The 26,960-nt window shown below is 41.3% G+C and overlaps 1 protein-coding gene across 1 annotated transcript in view; it reads right to left on the minus strand.

The window, feature by feature from the left end:
- Positions 1 to 26,960, minus strand: part of SOS1 (SOS Ras/Rac guanine nucleotide exchange factor 1) — a 308,846-nt gene that overhangs the window by 75,001 nt on the left and 206,885 nt on the right. Inside the window, exons 10-11 of the mRNA XM_089681755.1 lie at positions 20,286 to 20,941; positions 3,559 to 3,640 (exon numbers count right to left, since the gene is read on the minus strand). Of these exons, the coding sequence (XP_089537881.1) occupies positions 3,559 to 3,640; positions 20,286 to 20,941 (738 nt within the window). The remainder of the gene's footprint in view (positions 1 to 3,558; positions 3,641 to 20,285; positions 20,942 to 26,960) is intronic.

Consider the following 26,960-nt stretch of genomic DNA (forward strand, 5'->3'; position numbering starts at 1 on the left):
GTGATTATGGAAAGGACTCTGTGCATTTATACATGTGTACCCTTTTGTTAGTGTGACATGATTAGGTGCTAAGTGAAATGCATCGACAATCTCTCTTCGTCCGCTGCTCGATGTTTGTGGAGGTTTCCTTTAATACTGTGTGGTCATTTATTTGAGTTCAAGTTCACTATACCATGCAGAGGCCAACTGGACCGGCACCAGTGTTGGATGCGGCAGTTTTCTTGTGGACTCACCCAGAGCAGTGTTTTGTTCTGTGCTCGGTGTCGTTGTGTAGCAGAACTGTATAACTGCCTCTAGGACCACAAGCCAAAAACTGGTATCAGCCAAAGGTAAAAACCACATGAAAGTACCTTGTACGATGAGGACCAAGTAATGGTTTTGCAACCGAGAAATTAGATACCTGGGGATGAAAGGCCCAGGGAGCACTTACTGCTCTGGTACAATGAGCAATGCCAGGAAACAGTGCCTTTTATCCCAGCATATACCTGGGATAGATCTTGGCAAATTCAATGTTCAAAATTGTCACTAGATCCAGAAAAATAAAATGCAGGTTGGTTTTACAGAAGGGTACAGTAGTAGGCCGGTTAATCCTAACCAACCTCACAACATTTCCTTTAGGATAAGGAGGAGATCAAAAAGAGGGTGGCATTTCCTCATACTGAAAAAAAAAGCATGCGTTCGTAAAACAAAGTCTTCATTAATATGCAAAGAAAATACTACTTAAGAAAAAAGAGCAGGCATGCAAAGCCAGAAAAGGACGCAGTCACAAATTTTCCTCATCCCTGTAGAGAATGAGGAAAGTGACTTAGAGGATAAAGTGGCTAGTCCCTACAGGCTCCAAATCAAAGTATTGTCAGCTGCAAAAGAGTCAAGCAGAGGACCTGTAAGGATGGACAGAACTAGATTAAGGTGGCATAGAGCCATGACATGGGAGATAGTGTTAGTAACACCTTGCACAAACAACCAGAGCAGTGAAGAGACTTCAAAGGTGCATTGAAACAGGATTCCTAGGTCCAATGATGGTGCAGGGGGTGCAGCCACTAGGGGGAGCTGTGCCTTTTAATTTGCTAAGTGCTCAACCACCTGGAGGCAAAATGTATACCCAGATGTCTGCTATGTCACCTAAAGAATACTAGAGGTAACAGTAATTCCATCAATTTCATGGCCGGGAAAAGGGGTGGGCAGAAAGGGCGGCTGCCCTGAGTACAATGGTTTGCTGCAGGGAAGTGGGCGCCTTCCTTCTGCTGACAGGAGTAGTGACAGTGGCAGTTATTATGACAAGTAAGTTACTGCTAGCTGTATGATCTCCTAAGCTTGTACAGCATGAAATGGAGTGGGGGGGGGGGGGGTGAAGGGGATTGGTCACAGTTTGGCATCTTTGCCTGGGCGCTGGATGACCTTGTCCCAGCACTGATCAATTTCACAGTGTTTTGCTGAAATTAAGCAATTGCAGCCATGCCTATACTATTGGAGGATATATCTGAAGTCTTATCCATAATCTTCAGTCAAATAACTATTTTATTTTTATGTACCAAGAACTGCTGCATCCTGTATTTGTTCATGCAGCCAGTTTTCTAGGATGGGCATTATAATACATAGTTACAGGTAGAGACATAACATAATAAAATTCCAGTATATCAAACGTAAGCCTGTCATTCAGACAGATCTAATATGTTGTTAATAGGTAGGAAATATCACTTACCTTTCTATGAGAAGACTCAGAAGTTCCTGGGGTTTGCAAAATGATCTATATGTTGTAAGAAATGTTCGCACAAAGTTGGAGTCTACTGTCACGGATCGCAAGATCACCGCCACCAAAATGCGACGATCCCACGATCGTGACGTCTATTATGTCACGATCACAGCGTCAGATCCCAGACCTTCTCACCAAAACTCGTGACCGAATGGCTAGCCGACCTAAAACCGCGATGTGACGTGCGTAACAATGCCACACCCAGCTGCACCCTGCACAACGATTTTCCAGCTAATGGATACAGATCGACGTGCCAGCAGCCTGGATCGATTGTTACTGGGTCAGGTTAATTAGGCAATTAACCATTCACACTGCCACTACCCCCTTTTTATTCAGAGAAAGAGGAAACTCGACGTTCAGCTATAACATTATAATGGTTCATATAATCGACTGCATAACCCAGTCATAATACAGGCCTGTTATACAGAGGGTTAAAACAAACAGTAGCGTAATTTTAAAGGCAGGGATTCGTAAATTGCAATTAAGAGCTATAGAAACAGTTCAACACTTTCAGAAAGAGAGATTTATTACTAAAAGGGTCAAACAGGTGCAATAAAAATATTTACAGAGAAGATGTAACTAAGATATATATACATATACAGAAAACAGCACAGCAAAGAGATAACAGGGAGACGTTAAAGGGTTACGTTACTTGCCATTAAGCCTTGGATGTAAGCAGATCACGTTTCAGAGCGAAAGACACGGGTCTCCCCAGGTGGTATATTGATGTTAAAATGGGAGACGTCTTCAACTTAACTTACTCTTAGGCTTGACAGCCTGTTTTAGAGTTTCCCAGCAGGGGTGGTTCTGAAGTAAAAGACCAATCCCCTATTTAGGGAGGGATCGTCAGGCAGAACCCAAAACTGGAGCCAACATCTTTCCTAATTTATATTCTGGTCCATAACTTCCCATCTGCACAAGCGACAGTCCACGTGCGGGTATATTATTATGCAGACAAGTCTGGGGATTATTTAGATATGAATTATGAAATTATATTTTGCACAGTTCACGAGTTCTATGTTTCGGCTTCCCTGATGGTCCGAGATAAGGCGAGTGACCCATCAAATTGTTTGCTTGCTCATCGTCCATCCGATGATATGTCTGGCTTTTATGTATGTCTCTCATATTCCAAGATATAAGACATAGGGAAAAAGGGGATCTTTTAAAAATGTTAGCTGGTGTGGGTTGCTTGGGAATGCCTTGAACTCCTGGGAAGGCTCTCTTATCTTTTTACGAGGTGTGAAATTACACAGGTTCTTTGGACAGTGCAGCACCACGTGGCTCCCTGCCGGGATCTGGCCTGTGACACTTTTAACACACACACATCTGTCGCTGTGCCTCTCAGGAAGGGAGGGGGAAGGAGAATGAGGGAATAACATGGCTACTCTTCACAAAATGGCAGACTGCATGCATCAGTCTCTGGCGCGCACGTTTGCAACAGCATGAACTGGGGGGGGGGATGGGTCGCAGATTGGCATCTTTGCCCTGGGCGCTGGATGACCTTGTCCCAGCACTGATCAATTTCACAGTGTTTTGCTGAAATTAAGCAATTGCAGCCATGCCTATAGTATTGGAGGATATAGCTGAAGTCTTATCCATAATCTTCAGTCAAATAACTATTTAATTTTTATGTACCAAGAGCTGCTGCATCCTGTATTTGTTTATGCAGCCAGTTTTCTAGGATGGGCATTATAATACATAGTTACAGGTAGAGACATAACATAATAAAATTCCAGTATATGAAACCTAAGTCTGTCATTCAGACAGATCTAATATGTTGTTAATAGGTAGGAAATATCACTTACCTTTCTATGAGAAGACTCAGAAGTTCCTGGGGTTTGCAAAATGATCTATATGTCGTAAGAAATGTTCGCACAAAGTTGGGGTCTACAAAAGCAGAATTGCAGTAAACAAATTGAAACATATGCTGACTAGCACAAATGACAACATCAAACATGCCTTTCCACACTACCCTAAAGATGACATGCTACAAGAATGAAGACTTAGTTCACAGAGGGCTTCCACTATGCACTAAAGATAAAAACAGCAATGTCATCTAAAATAAGTATGCAAAAAAAATTTCAAAAAATGTACACACACACGGGAAAATAATTATTTGATCTCCTGCAGATTTTGTAACTTTACCCACATATAAAGAAATGAAGGATCTATCATTTTTATCATAGGTGTATTTTAAATGATAGAGACAGGATATCAACCAAAAATCCAGAAAAAAAACATGATACAAATGTTATAAATTGAGTTACAGTTCAGTGAGTAAAATATGTATTTGATTCTCTACCGACCAACAATAATTCTGGTTCCCACAGACTAGTTATGTGCTCATGTGGGACACAGATTAGTCCTGTCAATTTAAGAAGGTGCTCCTAATGACAACTCGTTATAAGTACAAAAGATACCTGTCCACAGAATTTTCCATTCAAACCTCACTATCAAGACCAAAGAGCTGTCAAAGGACGCCAGGGACAAGACTGTAGACCTGCACAAGGCTAGAATGGGTTACAAGACCATCAGCAAGAAGCTTTGTGAGAAGGAGACAACTGTTGGAGCGATCATTCGCAAATGAAAGAAATACAAAATAATCATCACTCGCCCTCGGTCTGGAGCTCCATGCAAGATTTCACCTCATGGGGTAAGGATGATCATGAGAGAAGTGAGAGATCAGCCCAGAAATACACGGGAGGAGATTCTGAATGATCCCAAGGCAGTTGGGACCACAGTCACCAAACAAACCATTGGTAACATGCACCCACAAGGTCCCCCTCCTCAACAAGGCACATGTACAGGCTCTACTGAAGTTTGCCAATGAACATCTAAATGATTCAGAGAAGGATTGGGAGAAAGTGCTGTAGTTAGAGGAGACCAAAATTGAGCTCTTTGGCATTAACTGGACTTGCCGTACAAATAAAATTAATAGTACTCGTGAGCCAAAATGAGATACTCCCCTTGTGCAATAAATTAATTAAACTATTTCATCAAATTATGGTGCATCAACACTTTACACAATACTCATTATCTGTGTGAAACATAAAATATAAAGAAATATTTGTGTGTATATATATATATATATATATATATATATATATATATATATATATATATACACTCAAATACATATACAGGTGCCGCGCTCCATAATATAAACATAAAATCATATACAAGTGATCATATAAATAATGATGTGAAAAACCTTTGTGCTTCAAATCAGTGCAGTGTTTAGTGCTTTTCAAATTATTACTACTTAAATGCTCAAAAATGAATTCATAGATAGTCCTCTTTGTGCTTTAATTCTTTTCAGTGACAAATTCAGTGATGTGCCACACTCCCCGTGCTCTATAGATAGGTGTGCGCTCACCTTCTTAATTAGCCAAACAAAGTGGCTAACAACACTTTTGTCCTATCAGGACTGGGTGGTAATCTTCATGCTATATATATATATTTCCATCCATGCTGTGGATTTATATTGCCATTTTCCTGCCACCAGAGGTCTCCCTTATTCCTCCTTCCACACTGAGCCTCAATAGATAATTAGGGATGGTTTGGGTGGTATTTCCTCCTCCCAGTATATTGGGATACCATGTAAAAAAGAGCCACAATAGTGCCTTATCCTTTGTGAGGTTAAATCACCTTTTATTAAAAAGTAAATCGCCACTCACATTATACAGTGTCCAACAGAGCTGTGCCCAGATCCTGTGCTTGTAAATGCCGCTCGTCCACCGCGGCGTCCCCTACGCATTACGCCACAGGGTCACGTGGCTTCATCAGGGGGAAAACTGGACTTGCCGTGTTTGGAGGAAAAAAAATGCTGACTATCACCCTAAGAACACCATCAATACAGTCAAAGATGATGGTGAAAACATTATGCTTTGGGGTAGTTTCTTTGCTAAAGGTACAGGCTGACTTTGCCACATTGAGGGGACAATGGACAGGGCATGTATTGTAAAATCTTAAGATGAGAACCTTCTTCCCTCAGCCAGAACACTGAAGATTGGTCCTGGATGGGTCTTCCAGCATGACAAGGACTCAAAATATACCACCAAGGCAACAAAGGAGTGGCTCAAGAAGAAGCACATTAAGGTCATGGAGTGGCCTAGCTAGTCTCCAGACCTTAACCCTATAGAAAATGTATGGAGGCAGCTGAAACTTTGAGTTCCCAAATGACAGCCAAGAAAACTTAAGGATTTAGAGAAGATATGTAAAGAAGAGTGGACCAAAATCTCTCCTGAGATGTGTAGAAACCACTTACTTTTGTGCTTGCCAACAAGGGTTACTCCACCAAGTACTAAGTCATGTTTTTCTTGGTGATCAAATACTTATTTTACTCCCTGAACTGCGCACACGCACACACACACACACACCTCAGCATAAATGAGTACACCCCTTTTGAACTTTTGAAAAGTAATATTTTAATCAATGTCTCAATGAACAAAATAACAATTTCCAAAATTTTGACAAAACTGAGTTTTATAGAACATTTGTTTAACTGATTACATGAAAGTAAGGTTAATAATATAACTTCGATTACAAATTGTTCAGTTTTACTAAATTTAGTTGATGAAAAATGAATACACCCCACAACAAAAACTACTACATCTAGTATTTTATATGACCTCTATGATTTGTAAGGACAGCACGAAGTCTTCTAGGCATGGGATAAACAAGTTGGTGTCGTATTGCAACATCAATCTTTTTCCATTCTTTAAGAATGATCTCTTGTAAAGCCTGGATGCTGTATTCCCTATAGGTGTTCGATTGGGTTCAGATCAATAGACATACTTGGCTACTGAATCACTTTCACCATATTCTTCTTCAGAAATACAACAGTGGCCTTAGATTTGTGTTTTGGATGATTGTCATGTTGGAAAAGTGCATGACGACCAACGGCACAAAATGATGGTAGCATCTTTTCTTTCAATATAGATCAGTACATCTGTGAATTCATGACACATCAATGAAATGCAGCTCCTGAACACCAGCAGCACTCATCCAGCCTCACAGAAGGACACTGCCACCACCATGTTTCACTATAGGCACCATGCATTGTTCTTTGTACTCCTCACCTTTGAGACGCCATACAATTATGAAGCCATCAGTTCCAAAAACATTTATCTTGGTCTCATTATTCCAGAGCACAGAGTCCCAGTAGTCTTCTTTTTCAGCATTGGCCCGGGCAAAATCTAGGCAGGCTTTTTTGTACATGGGCTTTAGGAGAGGCTTCCTTCGTGAACAACACCCATGTATGCCATTCCTCTGCAATGTACGCCGTATTGTGTCACGGGAAACAATCACCCAAGTTTCGCTTTCTACTTCTTTAGCTAACTGCAGTGAACTTGCATGGTGATTTTCTTCAACCCTTCTCATCAGATAACGCTCCTGTTGAGGTGTTAACTTCCATCAATGGCCTGGATGTCTCTGTGAGGTGGTTGCAGTTCCATCTTTGTTAAATTTTTGCATCACATTTGCTACAGTATTATAACTGATAAGTAAAACTTTGCTGATCTTCTTGTAGCCTTCAGCTTTGTTGTGTAAAGAAATTATTTTCTTTCTCAGGCCTTGTGACATTTCTCTTCCTTGTGGTGCCATTGCTGACATCATGAAATGAATTTCTTTGTGAAGTAGCACCCTTTAATAATAAACTGTGTGCTGGACACCTGTTTAATGAATAATTAGACTCCTCTGTAGTTGAAGTCTTGTTATTAGGATTTTTTTGTTATTCATTTTTGCAACATGGTCTTGAGTGAATTTGTTAGGAAAAATACTTTTTTTTTTTGTGTGAGAAAATTAACAAACCTTGTTTGCAACCAGCGGCCCACATTTATGGGAGTATTTTGTAGTATAGTGTCCCATAGAAAATGTTGATTCTGAAAGGAAAGTAAAGGTTATCCGACAAATCTGTTTGGGTGTACCCATTATTTATGCTGAGCGCTCTCGCTCTCTCTCTCTCTCTCTATATATATATATATATATATATATATATATATATATATACACACAGACACACATACATTATATACATGTTATATAAAAAAGGTAATATACAGTTGTGTTCAAAATAATAGCAGTCAGACATCACTAACCTGATCAATCACTGTTTTTGGTAGAAATTATATTTCTACATGGCAAATAATTTACTAGCAGGTGTAGTAGAGTAATAGAAATCCAACAGACCCCCAACAGTCATGACATGCATGTGGCTGATTCTGTGTACTTGAATCACTAATTGAAAGGGGCATGTTCAAAATAATAGCAGTGTGGAGTTCTATTAGTGAGGTCATTCATTCTTTGAAAAACAGGTGGCAATTATTGCCCTTATTTAAGGAAGGAAGGCAGCAAATGTTGTACATGCTGGTTACAGTGCATTTCTCTCTGAAATTCTCAGGAAAATGGGTTGTTCCAGACATTGTTCAGAAGAACAGCGTACCTTGATTAAAAAGTTGATTGGAGAGGGGAAAACATATAAAGAAGTGCAGAAAATGATAGGCTGCTCAGCTAAAATGATCGCAAATGCTTTAAAATGGCAACCAAAACCTGAAAGACGTGGAAGAAAGCGAAAAACTACCATTCGAAAGGATAGAAGAATAGCCAAAATGGCAAGGACTCAGCCAACAATCAGCTCCAGGAAGATCAAAGAAGGTCTAAAGTTACCTGTGAGTACTGTTACAATTAGAAGAGGTCTATGTGAAGCCAAGCTATCTGAAAGAAGCCCCCGTAAAGTCCCACTGTTGAATAAAAAGACATGTGCTGAAGAGGTTACAATTTGCCAAAGAGAACATTGATTGGCCTAAAGAGAAATGGTGCAACGTTTTGTGGACTGATGAAAGTAAGATTGTTCTTTTTGGGTCTAGTGGCCGGAGACAGTTTGTCAGACGACCCCCAAACACTGAATTCAAGCCACAGTACTCTGTGAAGACAGTGAAGCATGGTTGCACAAGCATCATGATATGGGGATGTTTCTCATACTATGGTGTTGGGCCTATTTATCACATACCAGGGATCATGGATCAGTTTTAATACATCAGAATACTTGAAGAGGTCATGCTGCCTTATGCTGAAGAGGAAATGCCCTTGAAATGGGTGTTCCAACAAGACAACGACCCCAAACACACCAGTAAACGAGCAACATCTTGGTTCCAGACCAACAAGATTGACGTTATGGAGTGGCCAGCCCAATCCCTGGATCTTAATCCAATAGAAAACTTGTGGGGTGACATCAAAAATGCAGTTTCTGAGGCAAAACCAAGAAATAGAGAAGAACTGTGGAATGCAGTCCAATCATCCTAAGCTGGAATACCTGTTCACAGGTGCCAGAAGTTGATTGACTCCATGCAACACAGATGTACAGCAGTTCTCAGAAACAGTGGTTATACAACTACCGTATTTTCCGGCGTATAAGACGACTTTTCAACCCCTGAAAATCTTCTGAAAAGTCGGGGGTCGTCTTATATGCCAGTGCGAGCCGGTGTCAGGGCGGCACTTTTTCGAGGGGCGGCGCGGCCCTCCTCCTCACACTAAGTACAGGGGTGGACGGAGGGGCTGCTGTACCTTACCTGGCTCCGGTCCCACGATGATCCGGTCCAGGAAGCGCGGCTGCTCCTTCTTTCAGTTCGGCCGCTCGATGGTCACGCGGCCGCTCGGCTCCGCTTCCTCACCGATGATCAATCACCGGCGAGGAGGCGGAGCCGAGCGGCCCTGCGAAAATCGAGCGGCCGCACTGGAAGAAGGAGCAGCCGCTCCTCTCCCCCACTGACACTAACGATGGGGCACTATTCCTCCTCCCCCACTGACACCAACGATGAGGAACTGTTCTCCCCACTGATACCAATGATGGGGCACTATTCCTCCTCCCCACTGACACCAATGATGGGGCACTATTCTCCCCACTGATACCAACGATGGGGCACTATTCTTCCCCCACTGACACCAACGATGGGGCACTATTCTTCCCCCACTGACACCAAGGATGGGGCACTATTCCTCCCACTGATACCAACGATGGGGCACTATTCTCCCCACTGATACCAATGATGGGGCACTATTCCTCCAACTGACACCAATGATGGGGCACTATTCTCCCCACTGATACCAATGATGGGGCACTATTCCTCCAACTGACACCAATGATGGGGCACTATTCTCCCCACTGATACCAATGATGGGGCACTATTCCTCCCCCACTGACACCAACGATGGGGCACTATTCTGCCCACTGACACCAACGATGGGGCACTATTCTCCCCACTGACACCAATGATGGGGCACTATTCTCCCCACTGATACCAATGATGGGGCGCAATTCCTCCCACTGACACCAATGATGGGGTGCTATTCCTCCCACTGACACCAACGATGGGGCACTATTCTTCCCCCACTGATACCAATGATGGGGTGCTATTCCTCCCACTGATACCAATGATGGGCCGCTATTCCTCCCACTGACACCAATGATGGGGCGCTATTCCTCCCACTGACACCCATGATGGGGCACTATTCTCCCCACTGATACCAATGATGGGGCACTATTCCTCCAACTGACACCAATGATGGGCCGCTATTCCTCCCACTGACACCAATGATGGAGCACTATTCCTCCCACTGACACCAATGATGGGACACTATTCCTCCCACTGACACCAATGATGGGGCACTATTCCTCCCACTGACTAATGATGGGGCACTATTCCTCCCACTGACTAATGATGGGGCACTATTCCTCACACACTGACACTAATGATGGGGCACCATCATTGGTGTCAGTGGGAGGAATAGTGCCCCATCATTGGTGTCAGTGGGAGGAGTAGTGCCTCATCATTGGTGTCAGTGGGAGGAATAGCACCCCATCATTGGAATACCATACTGAAATACCATACCATATTGAAATCAAATCTGATGTTTTTTCATTTTTATTTGGTGTGCGTTGGAAGAGGGGTAGTCTTATACGGCGAGTATAGCCCAAACCCTATATTTTAACAGGAAAAGTAGGGGGTCGTCTTATACGCCCAGTCGTCTTATACGCCGGAAAATACGGTAAATATTAATTAAGTGGTTCAAAGGAAAGCAAAATCTTCAAACATTTTTCAGTTTATATAGTGAATGTTTGAGTTTGTAAAGAATACAAACACTGATATTTTTTTTAACAGTCTAATATTCACTTTTCTTCAATTTTATTTTGAGGAACAACACAAATTTGATATTTTTTTTCATGTTTTGATTTGGAATAGAATGTGTAGTGTTCCCAATGCATTTGTGTGTATGGAAATAAAAGCTATTAGAAGGATTTTGAGCTTTATTCACTTTTTTCAACACACTGCTATTATTTTGAATACAACTGTACATACCGGTCAGCTATAACTTTATGATCACAGACAGGTTAAGTGAATAATTTCATTACAATGGAATCTGAAATTCGGTGGGATATATTAGGCAGCAAGTAAATATGTTGTCCATGAAATTGGTGTGTTGAAAGCAGAAAAATTGGCATTGCATTCTGTTGTGTATGGGGCCGTATAGACACAATCCGATCAGGGTTCCCAAGATGACCCATGTCCACAGCCAAAAGTATGTATAATGGGCATGTGAGCATCAGAACACAGAGCAATAGAAGGTGGCCTGGTTTGATGAATCACGTTTTCTGTTGGCACCAGGACGTAGTATGGAAAGAAGGCAAGCCAGCAGAGGCAATGTTATGCTTTGGGCAATGTTCTGCTGGGTAACCTTAGTCCGGCCATTTGTTTGAAAGTGACTTGACCCATACCAGCCACCTAAACATTGTTGTTGACCAAGTACATTCCTTCACGGAAACGGTATTCCCCGATGGAAGTGGCCTCTTTCAGTAGGATATAATGCACTGTGCCACACTGCAGAAATGGTTGAAGAATGGTTTGAGGAACACAATAAGTTACAGGTGTTGACTTTGCCCCCAAATTCTCTAGATCTCAATCCATCAAGCATCTATGGGATGTGCTGGAAAAACAAGTCCGATCCATGGAGGCTCCACCTAACAACTTAGAGGACTTAAAGGATCTGACGGTTTGGTACCAGATACCACAGCAAACCTTCAGAGGTCTAGTGGAGTCCATCATGCCTTGACGGTCCAGGGGTTTTGATGGCAAAAGGGGGACCTGCTCAATATTAGATGGGTGGTCATAAAGTGATGGCTGATCGGTACACATACACACAAACATCAGCTTTAAAATAACTCATTAAGCATCTATTGTCATTAAATAAATAAAAAGAGAATGTAGATAGAACAATACCATCAGGGTGCTTCGAGTCCCATAGAGAAACACCTCAAAGAGTGCATGTAATGGGAAGGTTTTTCAGCTGTAGGAGCTCTGAGGGAGACTAGAGATGAGCCTCTAAATTCAGAGTAGCACAACCCACATCAGCAAGAGCAGAAATGGCCTCTTTTTAATCTGGATCAATAGTATAACAACACGATTCCTTAAAGATAGTCTCTACAGTGAGGGACTGCAGTAACATACAATCAAAGACAGAGATGGTCACTGCACCCGGGGACCATCTGCCTCTAGGGCTGCGGGCAGATCAGCAATAGACTCTGTGGGGAAGGAGTAGGAGCACACTTAGAGCCTCTACATTTAGAACCAGTGAGTAACTGGGTGAATTAGCCTGCTCATTTATCAATGACTGTAGAGGCCCCAGCAGAGCTAAGGAGGACTCAGATAACAAGGCAGACCCTATAAATATAGGATAAGGGGATTCCAGATTAAATATGTCAGTAGCTACAGAGATTATAGAGCAAACAACCTCAGAATTGTTAGAAAAGTGTTATAGGCCAGTTATAGACTGGGGCAGTTTTGTATTGTTGAATTGTTGGCCGAGGGGGCGCACTGGACACCTTAGCTGCCATTGTGTTACATGCACAGTGCACTCCTGTACCTTTAAGGAGAGGGGGGCTCCCTCAGGTCCATCTGCCCTTGGTCTATCCATTAAATACATGTGCCTCTACTATGGGGGCTCTTAAAATTGAAGAGTTAGGAACTACAGAATACTAGGGTGCCTTGACAAAGCTCTGTAGATTACGCATGTATTTGCAAATGTGTGCTAACTAAACCCCTATTTTTAACGCATACTGTTGGACAGGTTAATTTGGTTTGTTTGCAAGCTGGCTGGCAAGTTAGAGCTGGGAATTCTTTTTTGTTGTTTGACTCCCGTATATATAGCCTATAATCTGGACAATTTCAACTGCCTGTGTATTTTTACAAAGTTGGCACTTTTTTGTACACTTTGTGTTTATAATGAACTGTTTTTACAAGATAAAACAGTATATATTAAATTTAAATGGGATATTTTATAAGTCTTAGAATTGCCTTAAATGCACCAATATAAAGATAACAGAAAACAATGCTGTGACCTACAATTAGCTCTAAACAATCTCCCTGGAATTCCTTAAGAAAGGAAACTGACTTTGCGCTGACGCACAAGTGCTATTTTTACATACAAAAAGAAAACCAGAAATAGATTATCTCAGATTCAGAGAACAATACTTGCTGGAAGAAAGTCAGGACCCAAACATCATTTCTTTGTAGAACAAATTAATTATAAAGGACAAGATAACAGATAGATCATTTCCTTTCACTGGAGCTGTAGACTCTGTTCAATAAGACCAGAGCAATAGTTTGGATTCTAATAATAAAGTAACAGAGCAAGCTCTGTATTGTACTGGTAGGGGAAGGAACCCTTTGTTCCGTTTTCGTCAGCACTTGCACATTACCAAGAAATCAGTTTTACAGCAAATGAAGAGCATCATAGGTTTTTGTTTTTTGTCCTGGGACTGTGCCATAAAGTTATTTTTAAAATGACAAAAAAATAAATAAAAACATTCTTAATCTTAAATAATTAAAGCCATGTGTATATTACCACATATTAGAAAGGATAAAATGTATACATTATAAATAAATTCCTCTTACTTTTTTCTCTGCCTGGGCAAAACAATGTTAACATAGAAAAATATGAAAAACGTTTGTCAACTGGAGTTCTGATGATTTAATATGATATATTGATTTTATATATTGAAGTGGAACTTTACGCTAAGAAAGTAAAATTGTTGGACAGGCATTTTTAATGCAGAAGAGAGATACTTTGTCTATTCTGCATTAAAACTACTTACCTGCTTGTCTGCCCTTGTACAGTGAGCTGCACACGCACAGTTCACTGTACAAATTTGGCAATACTGGATCTAACTGAACTCTGGTGCAGGTGCCAGAGTGACGTTATTCCCGCCCGGCCAATGACAGAGGCCGGTGATCGAGACTCAAAAGCCAGCCATCTAAAGATGTCAGCAGCTGGATGGGGAGCTTGGGGATGGCTGCATCACTGGAGCTGAGGTGAGTATTGTTCTTTGGGAAAGATTAGTCCTCTCCTAAGTCTGCACACACACTTTTGCTACCACTGCAGCATTGGCTCAACCAGCCCATCCCCCTTTCCCTGACTCTAGGCTAAGTCACTTTTGAGCAAATTCTACCTGAGAAAGAGAGAGAGAGAGAGAGAGAGAGAGATATGAAGCAGCACAGAGCTGCCAGAAAGAGACAAGCTGACAGGGGTACAGCATTTGGGTATATGAGTACTTGGATGTGTGTTAGATGGTCAAGAGGACTAAGCTTAAGTGGCAGAGCTGCAAAGAGAGGCAGGAGGATGAATTTAGGTTTTTTTTGTTGCATTGATGTTGGAAACCCCCTGCATGGGAAGCTATTCATTTGTGAACTTTTCTTTTGTTTTAAATACAAGTGGGCAGAAAAGCCCTGAAAAGATACTTCTAGTGTGCAGTAAACTCACTGTTTAGCACTACTGAGCTACAAAACCCCCAACTTGTCACAATAGTCATATCAGGAAACCCACAGACTGACCCTGGAGGGAAGGAACAGGGAAAACAATAAAGTAGTAACATAGACTACCTTTAAGAAATGTAATTTAATATGCTTGGGCATGGCCAATCGAGCTATGAAACACATTAAAAGAGCTCAGTGTCCTGGGGCTAATTATGTAGTTCAACACATTTAGAACCTACCTCTCCTCAGTCATGCCCAAGAGCAAAAAAGCTTTCAAGAGTCACCAAGATCTGAAATGGGCAGAACTGCTGCATTCTTTAAATCTAACATCTTTGAACTCGGCATGCCCAGGAACACCAATACTGACACTTTTCCTCACGTCCAGTCATACCTGGATTCACCACTAGATTCACTGGATTCCCACACATTGGCAGACATGATAAAGGAATCCAGAAGGGAGTCCAGAGACCTGTTCTTGACAATCTCTACCAGGACTGATCTGTATATTCTAGCATAAGATCTCCTAGATTGTAAGCTCCAAGGAGCAGGGCCCTCAAATCCCTCTTGTATTGAACTGTATTGTTGCTGTATTGTCTCCCGTTATATTGTAAAGCGCTGAGCGAACTGTTGGCGCTATATAAATCCTGTATAATAATAATAAGACATAAGGGGTGCCATTAAGAGGGAACAGGACAATGTATAACATCAGGAGACTTGGGTTGATTCCAGAGTGTCAACCATGGAGTCTTCCTGCTCTGCAATAGTATCCACATATTTAGGCATCTAGATATGGGGAAGACGACTTGCTGAAGTTCAAACCAAACATCAGAATGGGGAAGAAAGGGTATTTAAGTGACTTTGAACGTGGCATGGTTGTTGGTACCAGACAGGCTGGCCTGAGTATTTAAAAAACTGCTGATCTACTGGGATTTTCACACACAACCATCTCTAGGGTTTAGAGAATGGTCTGAAAAAAAGATAAAATATCCCGAGCAGCAGTTGTGTAAACAATATGAAAACATGGATCCATCCTACCTTGTATCAATGGTTCAGGCTGGTGGTGTAATGGTGTGGGGGATATTTTCTTGGCACTAGCAATGTGTACCTAAAAGTGGCCGATGAGTGTACATGCCAGCTGAATAATTATGCTACGAAAATGAGTGTGTGTTGTAAATTTCCTCCAGCATTGTTCCTGTCTATTCTTGCTGAAGGCAGCCATTTTGGTGAAGCCCAGAGCAGCAGTAAATCTTTAGGCTATCAGATCGGCCTATACATTTTCAGCAGTGCCAGAAAATAGAGAGCAGCTGAGCATGTGCAGAGCATGGTGAAACAATGTTAATGTTTTACATAGCTATACCTGCAAAACGGGCCAGCAGGAAGTGATTTAGTAGGATTTAATTTTCTGACTAATGTTCCACTTTAAGGCGCTGAAAGATAGAATAAAACATGTATTTTTATTAAATTTAACATAAATCAGGTATAAACTTCCAAATACAATATTTTGCTAAATATCTTTTAACCATTTGTACATCCTGACTTGGCCCGGGACACTCCTATGTACCTAAATTGCATATATCATATTACATTGTATTCTTCCGTGAATCATTGTGACATATATATGGGGTTCCCACAGGCCTTGACAAGTTTCATTGGGAAAAATTAATTATATATACATTTCATAAAATACAAATGTATAACCTAAACATCGTTTGCTGTATAACCATATTTACCCACTGGATTGGCGTTTTCTCTCACCAAAATCTCTCCCATAAAAAAAGGGGGAACCGTGACAACAAAGACCCCGGGAGGCAAGTGTGGTTGCTGTGTACATGTATTGGTTGTGGATGGCAGTTGGTTGAAGGTGTCTGTGGTGAAGTGTGTGGTCAGTGTTTAGGTTAGGATGTAGTGATGTGTGTCCAACTTGAATGTGTTGTGTGCCTGGTCTCAATGTATGCCAGTTGAGGGGAATATGTGGAAGAGGTTGCTTGGATGTATATGTGAAAGCGAATGAAGATGGGGAGGTGGATATACAAATGGGCTATTTAGTATGGCTTCCTTTCTTTTTTTTTTTTTTTTTTTTTTTTAATATTGAGCATGGATGGGGTAATTTTATGGACCTGCATATTGATTTTTTTTTTTTTTTATGTTCACCAAGATTGTAATTTCCTGAAGTCCTTGTGAGGAAGTGGGTACCACCCACGTAACGTGTCATGGCCAAGGTGAATGATGATTCACAGATGAATATAATGTAATATGATATATGCAATTTTTATACACCGGGGTGCCCCAAAGTCAGGAAATATAAAAGGTTAATTATTTTAGCAAAATGTTGTATATGGTTGCTAACAACTGATTTCTGTTAAGAAATTCTGTTAAACAAAAAAAAAATGTTTGTTATCCTTCAGCACCTTAAAAGTCCACAGTAATTCTCAGTTTTCACTACTTGATTGAGATTTGGGAATTTCAGAGAAAAGAAAACTCTGGAGTTCATTTGCATCCACCATCTCCTTTCTCCCAGACCTCCCCTACCAAACCCTCTGCATGAGAAGACAACAGAGACCCCCACTACAGCGTATCCAGGAGGTGGGGCCCTCATACAAATAGGATCATCCATTCCATTTATAGAGTAAAAAAGCTGGTAGTCAATTCAACCTGCAATATTCAGACCTCCTCCCTCCCTTATTCTCCTTCCTTGGCAGTAAAGCAATGAAAATCCCAGACTGGCTGTCACAGCCAGATGATCATCTGTCACTGAGATGAGCAACATTGCTTTCCTAACAACAATGAAGAAAATGCTCCTGCTAATTGAGGAGATACCAACCCTGACACCCATGAAGCCTAATTCTGGTTAGACCTTCACTGATCTTTTTCCAGGCTTTCAGCTCGCCAGTGGGCACTTATCTACACCCGTGTCCAGGTGTCCTGTTTTACACCACATCCTATGGTCTCATATTCCCTGCTTTGAGAATGATCCACACAATATAGTCCTCTGAGGATGTCCACTGTGTCTGTTTTAGATGTGTGAAGCCCTGACAGTCTTCTAAACGACATACCTATTTGGGTAGGCTAGGTAAGGGCAAAAACCTAACACGCTACACTCTTCTTTCCTTTACTGATGGAAAATAAAGGAGACTGTAATGGATCCAGGTGATCTTAATTGACATATGTGACTAACTGTCTGCTTGGCTTTCATCTTGCTTGCATATGGGCTGCAGTTTATATGGGGAGTGCTATGTTTCTTTTACTTATGACCCTTTCAGTGGGACAAAACTTTGACTAACTACACTGTAGTCATAAGGAGTCAGAGGCATTGACAAATTACTTGAGGAACCTTCACCCCTCTCTCCTCCCCTGCCCAGCAAATACTGGACCAGAGGACTTTCTGCCAACTCATAGCTTGGAACCACAGCTGGGGGACACCCCCCCCCCCCCAAGCGTGGGCTCAGCCTGGTCAAACAAGTGGCAAGAATTATTTGAACTACTCTCAATTTTACCTACATTGTTGGTTCTCCCAAAAAGGAGACCGCAATAGCAGTTTCTCCTACTCAGATACCTGGGATGGATTGGAGAGCTACAGGGGTTCTTGCTTAGGCTCAACACCTTTCTGCTGATTTTCTGTTAACATTTTTGCCCATAGCAGCAGAAATTGTTTCCATTTATTTTGGCTGAATTTTTCAAGTGGCTCATGGGTGTGCTTCCCACTTTTCTGTACCTTCGTTGCTTCCATTATCCCTCATAATGCTTGGCAATGTGGACCAAGGAAACCCCATTAGATTCCCCTCTAGAGATAATCAAAGGGGTCCCGACTACAAACAACAAGGGATGGAGGCTTATATATCCTACATCACACAGTCGCATGGATGCACCTGTCATAGGTCCATGGTTGGTCCATTGTTCCCACGTAGAGAGCTAGGATCTCCTCTATTTTCTTAGATTCTGTCCCTTTGTCTCCACCCCCCCCCCCACACACACACACACACACACACACACATTTTCTTCCTTTTCGCTCTCCTCCAGCTCGCTACACCGCTTCCCACAGACCTCCCAAACAAAAACCATACACACTGTTAGAATTTCCTTTGAGAAATATTTCCCATCCTGCTCCTGAATTTTCTAGTCACTGCAGTAGACAACATCATCAATTTGAATCCACTAGCAATTAGAAGATATAACAAATATTGTTGAAACTGAATGTTACTATTGTTTGACCATCTCAATGTTAGAAGCACCTGCTATGCCTTGGCCAAACACTAAGCCACTGTGATTTTGGCAAGATTCACACTAATGCAATGTGATTTTGGCATGATTTTCAGTGCGATTATGTAGTGCGACTTGGTTGCGTTTTTGCGTATTCTATGGGGCCATGCCACACAGTAAGTTGCAACGAAGTAGCACAAGAACCTTTTACAAAATTGTACTGTGCTGAGTTGCATCGATGTAAATGGGCACCATTGAGAATAATGTGATTTCCTGTGTCATGCGATTCTGAGAGACTCAAGTCGCAACAAAAATCACATTAGTGTGATCTGGGCCTTAAAGGAGAAGTTCACCTTTTACTAAAAAAATAATAAATGCACATTTTTTTGCATGTAAAAAAATGTGAATTTTTTATTTTTGTCTGCAGGAGCCTGTAAAGCATTGTACCAGTGATCAGCAGATCGCTGGTGCCATGCAGATCTCCTGCAGACCTGGTAGTATAGCTGTTTGCCCGTACGGAATGTACGGGCAAACAAATATACTGACAGGAATAATGAATGAACTACCACAGCGCCGTGGTAGTTCATTGAGGACTACAAGCCGACGTCCGCTAAGGCTGTCGGGACTGGTAGTCTATTATTCACAGAAGACTCTGAATGAGTGACGCGGCTGGATGGGATGGCAAAGCCCTGCACAGCTACGGGTTTTAAATTTGAAAGCTGGGGGGGGGGGGGAATGCCCATCAAGCTGTCCATAATCATTACATGTTAGACCCTGAATACGAGTGTAACGTTACGAAAGGTGAACTTCTAGACAGTTGCCAAATTTTCAAATGTAAGTACAACTTTGATGAGTCTGATTTGCCCATTAAAAATCCACATTGAAGCAGGGGACAAAACCAATCTGTACCAAAAAGTTGGTGGCATTTGCTCTTGAGCAATAAGAATGGCTGGGTCACTGTTATGTAGTTAGTCAAGGTGAAAAAAGTCAGATCAATGGAAAAAAGCAGAACAGAAAATAGAAAACCTCCATATACAGAATACTATAGTACACCCACAAAAAAGATTACTCTCCAGCAAAGGAAAAAAAAATATCTTCCTGATCTCCCAGAAGGCAATTGTTAATGGCCCATTCACAATTGTTGATGGAACCACAAGTATGACCAATTTAGCGCGTTTTGTGAACAAGAGCACAAAATTGCATGATTTTGCATGCATTTATGTGCTTCTGTAGTGCAAATGCAGCCTAGAGCTGGGTTCACACTGTTGCACTATGGACGAGCATGTTAACACAAAATTATGTCGCACATTGATGTGTTCATTTGAATGGTCTGCCTAATGCAGCAAAACACACAAAAAAGGTTCACATGCTGCAAGGTATGCTGAGGTACTATTAGGCAGGAATGGTGCTGCAGCACACTAACAGGCAAAATGCTTTTTACGTTATTATCTAAGAGATCTACCTATCTATGACCACAAAGAAATTTTACTGCAGGCTCATTCATAAAAGAGGATTCAGAGATACCATACCTGCATACATGTGATACGTTAGTCTCTCGATGAGCTTCACTACAGTCCCAGCCTTAATGATGGGGATACCAGATTTGGGTTGTACATTTTCTTCAAATATTATATTCTCTTCGGAGTCCGGCTCTGCAAACCTGTACACCTTGGGGCTTGGAAGGCGCAACTGTTCTTCTTTCTCCTCCTGTAAAATTGTCCCATCTAACATTCGCTCTAAAGTACTTCTGTACTGTAGGGATATTAAGGCAGCCATCCAGTTATTTTTTTCCTCTGCTGACTTTGCAGCAAAAATAACACTGTTCTCATCCTTTAGGATAATCTCAAAAGCATGTTTATATTCATTAGTGTCATCCTTGTCATTGATTTGTACCTTTCTCATAAAGAACTTCTCTTTCAACCGATACTCAGCGTTGCTGGCACCAGGTAACCTTGGCTGTCCATGATTTGATTTACAACAGATCATCAAGCCATCGAAGAGAAAAATATGTCTTTCATGCTTAGCCCCTACTCTTGTTAGGGCTCCTTCCATGATGAATTCATTGCAGCATTGTCCAATGTCTTTTCCCTCCCATCCATCAATGTTCTTCTGTATCTCATTCATTTTCTTAATTGCTAACTGCTTTCCCTTCATTTGTTGACTATAAAAACGACATGCAGATTCACTGTGGAAAGAATAAAATAATTTCAGAATCAATCAATATAAATACAAAGTACACACATTTACTGTAATTTTAAACACAGAACACATCATTATACTGAAAAGTTTTTAAAATAAAAAGAAACCTCAAACCTCCTTTGTAGATTAGGTAACACTTTCACGTTTTGCAGTATAACCTTAGTTTTATAAAAGATTAAGGTGGCTCTTACACTCTGGTGTTGACAAATAAATGTAATAATCAGAAACCAATGTGTTAACTGTTGGTACCAGAGCACTATTAACGTGGAAGTAAAGTTAAAACACACCACTCCCATCCCTTTTTGAACATGTTGCTTTCTTGTCAACTAAAATGCTGTGTAATACTTCTCTGTGCTTATCTGGGCTTCCGTGTAGGTCAGTCACCTGACCATAAACACACTTAGTCACATGATATCAACTAAACATCATAAAGAAGATGTTCAGAATTTAAATAGAGTACCATTTGGCTGACTGCCACAAGTGGTTAGTCACAGTCCCTCCAACTTTTTTTTTCTCTTCTCCAAAAAATGACTTGCGTTTTAACTAAAGATCTGCTTTAAGTCAGTGAGCAATCCTTTCACCTTAACAAAGAACGCCAAAAAAATAAAACAGCTAAATAGACTGCTTTTCCTTTAAAGGATTTGTAATACTGTGAGTTCAGTTTTGTGATTTACAAACCTCCGTCACAATGCACTTATTCTAATTTCAGTGTTGTTTCATGGGTTTTTTTCCTGCCGAAAAGACAGAGGTGATGTCAGTTTGTTGCTGATAGCTTTAGAAAAAAAGCAGGCCTTGAAGTGCTAAAGTTGTAGTCCACACAGAGGCAGTGCACTGAGCACGATAAAGCGTTCTGTGACTTACCATGCAACCTCAGGTCACTTTAGCAAAAGTATGTGGAACATTCTTTCTTTGCTACGCATGTTTTTGCTGCCTTTCACAACAAGCAAATGAATAATAATTTGGCTGGGCTGGATTTTACTGGCCAACTGCCATGGCTTTTCTCATGAGATAAGCTGGACGTGTCTATTGAGTGTTCTCCTTTCCTACATCAGAGGAACAAGCATGCACATTTGGATGATACAAATATACAGGAGTAAAGACAGCTCTTTCGTAGGAAGATATTTTGGATCACTGTCTGCACATTTCACCTCCAACTTCACTGAAAGGCTGGGTATCTAGGAATCTCTAGAACTAACGAAAGACACTGCACGCACTACTGTCAAATGGCATTTTGTTATTTCTTTGTACAGCCTGCAGCATAGATATGCACCTTGCATCACCTGAGAGCACTCAGTAAATACATCAGACAATACTGTTACCCTACCTACTTGGCTAGGGTGTCTGATATACAGTGCATTCATAAAGTATTCAGACCTCCTTCACTTTTTTAAATTTTGTTATGTTGCAGCCTGACACTACAGTTGTTTAAATTCATTTTTTCCCCTCAATCTGCATTCAGTACCCCAGAGTGAAAATAGAATTTTAGAAATGTATGTTAATTTAAAGGAAAATTTGTCATTATTATTTTTGCACAAATTTAACAGACAAAGCATGAGAAATAAAAAGAACATGTACAAGTAAGTAAACATCACAAGTGTGGCTATGATCCATGTGGATGGAAGAAAATGATGCAATACAACAGCAAGAGGGAAGGATCAATAACCCATATTATGGAGATATAACAAAAAATAGTTTCAGGGAGGTATCCTCAGGCGAGATGTATGGAAAAAGATGAGAGAACTCCGTACAACCAGGAGTGTAAACCCAAACTGAGAAAGAGAAGGGAGAGGAAAAAAAAAAGGGGGGGGCGGAACCCAGTGGTAAGGATAGAGAAGGAGGAGAAGAGAGAGAAGAGAGGGAATTAGGAGATGGCAATGGCAGAAGGCAGAAAGCAGAATCAAGGTGGCTCCCCACTTGTATCCCACCGGAGTGACCCCGCCGCCCGCATCCTGGCACAGATCGCAGGGCCCAAAAAATGAGTCGCGGGAGCAAGGCTCAACCCCACTAGGGCGCAACACGGGAACACATATCACGGAGAGTCGAAGAGGAGGAGAAATGGAGCCAGACCGACCACAGCAACTTATGTTTATCATAGGTACCATTGGCAAATGCCAGCATTTCATCCATACGTATGGTACCATTAAGCACAGAAACCCACATCGGAAAGAGTGGGGAATGGCCATTTTCCAAAAGAGGGGTATCTATTGGCAGGCCGCAGACAGAAAGAAACGCAACAGACTTTTCTTCTGCGCTGCCAGTGAGCCCGGTAATATAGAGAGAAGAGCAATTTCTGGCGATGGGGCCAAGGACTCACCATAGATCCTGTTATATACAGTAAAAACTTGTCACCAGAAGGGTTGTATTTGATCACAGTCCCACCAAATGTGGAGCTGTGTACCAACAGCTCTATTACAGTGCCAACAAAGATCAGGTGTAGAAGGAAAAATTTTGTGTAGGGAGAGGGGGTCCCTGTATCATCGAGAAGGAAGCTTAAACTTCTTTTCTTCTGAATAGCAAGAAATAGACGATTTATGAGTGAAGTGAAATGATGTGGACCAATCCTCAGCCGATATGTCTTTACCTAGGTCTCAAGCCCACACTTTAGTGTAGGGAGGGAGTTCAGAATGAAGAAAATTGTGGAGCACTTTATAGAGGGAAACTAGGACGTGTCTCGGTGGTTCAGAGAGGGAGCACAGAAAGTGGGCAATGAGTGTTGGAGGAAGACTGTAAGTGCTTGCAAAATGAGGATAGGTGTAAAGTGGTCAACCAATCCCTAGGCCCATTTTGAAGGAGCGGAAGACCTGATTGGCGGCAGATAAAGTCTTGAGCTACGGGTCAGGAGGCGCGTGTAAAGGGTCCAATAGTAAAAGAGCCCAACCCCTGAGGAAGAGCGGGGTTATCATATAGGGGTGATAAGGGAAATGTATGTTAATTTAATAAAAAGAAAAAAAATGAAATATCCCATGTACTTAAGTATTTAGACCCTGTACACAGCACTTTGTTGAAGCACCTTTGCAGTAATTACAGCCTTAAATCTTTTTGGGTATGATGTGACAAGCTTTGCATACCTGTATTGGGGGATTTTCTGCCATTCTTCTTTGCAAATCCTCTCAAGCTCAGTCAGGTTGGATGGGAACTTTCGGTGAACAGCCATTTTCAGGTCTTTCTAGAGATGTTCAGTAGGGTTCAAGTCAGGGCTCTGGCTGGGCCACTCTAGGATATTCACAAAGTTGCCCACAAGCCATTACTGTGTTGTCTTGGCTTTGTTGCTTAGGATCATTGTCATGTTGGAAGGTAAACCTTTGGCCCACTCTGAAGTCCTAAATACAGTGCAACAGTTTTCATTGAGGATACCTCTGTACTTTGCTCCATTCAGTTTTCACTCAACCCTGACCAGTCTCACAGTCCTACAGCATGATGCTGCCACCAGCATGCTTCACTGCTGGGATGGTATTGGGCAGATGATGACCAATGCTGGTTTTCTCCAGACATAACATTTAGAAATGAGGCCAATCCATTCAACCTTGGGTTCATCAGACCTTGCTCTTCACAGTCCTTCAGGTGCTTTTTTGTCAACTCCAAGCGGGCTTCCATATGTTTTCTGTCTACGACTCTGCCATAAAGCCCAGATTGGTGGAGGGCTGCAGTGATGGCTATCCTTCTGGAACGCTTTTCCATCTCCACACAGGATCTCTGGAGCTGAGACAGAGTGACCATCGGGCTCTTGGTCACATCTCTGACTAAGGCCATTCTCCCCCGACTGCTCAGTTTGGCTGGGTGACTAGCACTTGGAAGAGAATTATGGAGGCCACTGTGCACTTGGGACCCTTCAGTGCAGCAGACGTTTTTTGTAGCTATCCGCAAATCTGTGGCTTGCAATAATTCTGTTTCTGAGCTCTGCAGGCAGCTCCTTTGACTTTATGGCTTTTGCTCTAACACAGTATGCAATGTCAGCTGTGAGGCCTTTTATAGAGAGGTGTGCCTTTCCAAATCATGTCCAATCTACTTAATTTACCACAGGCGGACTCCAGTCAAGGTATAGAAACATCTCAGCAAGGATCAAGAGAAATGGGAGGCACTTGAGCTAAATTTCAAGAGTTGTTGCAAAGTGCCTGAATACTTATGCCAATGTGACATTTCAGTTTTTCCTTTTTCATAAATTTGCAAACATTTCCAAAATTGTTTTCACTTGTCATTATGGGGTACTGAGTGTAGAATAATAAGGGAAAAAATGAATTTAAACGACTGTAGTATCAGGCTGCAACATTACAAAATTAAAAAAGTGAAGGGGCTCTAAATACTTTATGAATGTACTTAATCTAGATGTGAATTAACATTGACAGCTAACATACTGCTGCACAAAAAATATCCAGCTAAGCTATATCTGCAAAAAAACAAACTTATTTTTCCTGCTGCAATGATCTCCACTCCTATGTTGTGAAATGGGTCTCTGAAGTCTGTTGTAAAACTGGCACTTATAGGAGTGTCAATCTCCTTGGTCCGCTGCAGTGCTTTGTGGTTTCCCTGTGGACCTTTATATCATCACTGTATCCTGTAATGCGTGGAGGTCAGCAGAAAAAAAAAAAAAAGAAAAAAAAGGAGTGTTGTGGAGGATCCAAGAGATCAACTATCCTGAAAGTTTTGACCCCTGAATTCCAAATCATGGAAGTGTTGGTCCCAGAATTCCCAATAACTTACTATTACAAACCAGACATGATCTATTAAAGAATATATAAAGTGAAATTGAAACCATTTTTTTTTTGCACGGTTTCTCTTTTGAATGCGCTAAGTGCAGTTCTAAATAAGGGACATTAACACCCACTATGTCATATTCTAAATATAGCGCAAATAGTGAAAAAAAAACCTGATAACCGATCCCATCAAATATGTGCTCATAATAATATCAACATAATAAATAATCTACTAACCTCCTAACTTGTATAATACCGTGCAACAATGCATCTATATACTGAACTTTTTCTCTCAAAACAACATAAGAAACAACAAACGTCTTTAAACAAAATAATGTAGTGTCCCATAATGTGTAATAATAATGTGTCCCTTGACAAATTCCTCAGGACAAAACAGATTGGGGAGCCTAGGAATGTTAACAACACACGGACTTACAATGTAGGCAGGAGGAACACACAGAGTGGCTGTTTTCCAGTGGCTGAGATACTGTAACAGCGTTCGCTATTTCCGTGTCTCCCACTGACTGTTTTCATATTTGTCGACATTGTGGGTTAGTGAAGATAAGTTACGATTCAAAGCCGTAGATGGTATATATGGTAAATAAGATCTCAGATTGGGCAGTGTATGGTTGAGGCAAAGAGGTTTTTCTAATCTAGAACTCAAAAAGTGGATTGATTTTATGTCTTTAAATGAATGGTTTTAAACGTTAACCACTATTTTGAGTACTTTTGTTTTGCCAGCATTTCTGAGAAATGTGAACATGTGATGAGAGGCTTACTATTGATACTAACATTAAATTTGGAACTAAACTCTCTTAATCAACATTAACTATTTTTAATTATTATGCTGTTAGCTTTAGTTGACAGAAAGGTCTACTATATTTACTTGTTTTAAACTATTTTGTTTACATTTCTTCATTTGTCATCGTCATACATGCCAGGAGTCTTCATTGGCATTTTTTTCCTTTCAGAGGAGGAGGGGTTCTCAGCTAAGTACAATCTCCTGCCTGCATGCCTGAACTAAGGGCAGATGGATTTCAGGACGTTAATGCTACATAAAATGGTCTTCCCTCACTTAAGATTACCGCACCAAAAAATGCTACGAAAGGGTGTTTTTTAAAGTGATTTCTCAACAAAATAAAGCACGGAGACTTGGATGGATGATAGAGTTTGCTTTGAATATAAAAATCGGTTAAATTGCATTTTACGTTTGTGGTGCTCAGATAGTTAAAGTGTTTCTAAAGGCAGAAAGTTTTTTACCTTCTATGCAGAAGGTTCTGCATATAAGCTTTCCCCATCCAGCCCCCCTCCCTT

Source organism: Staurois parvus, unplaced genomic scaffold, assembly GCF_062004578.1.
Source record: "Staurois parvus isolate SC_StPar_1 unplaced genomic scaffold, SC_StPar_1.0 ptg000277l, whole genome shotgun sequence".
NCBI lineage: Eukaryota > Metazoa > Chordata > Amphibia > Anura > Ranidae > Staurois > Staurois parvus.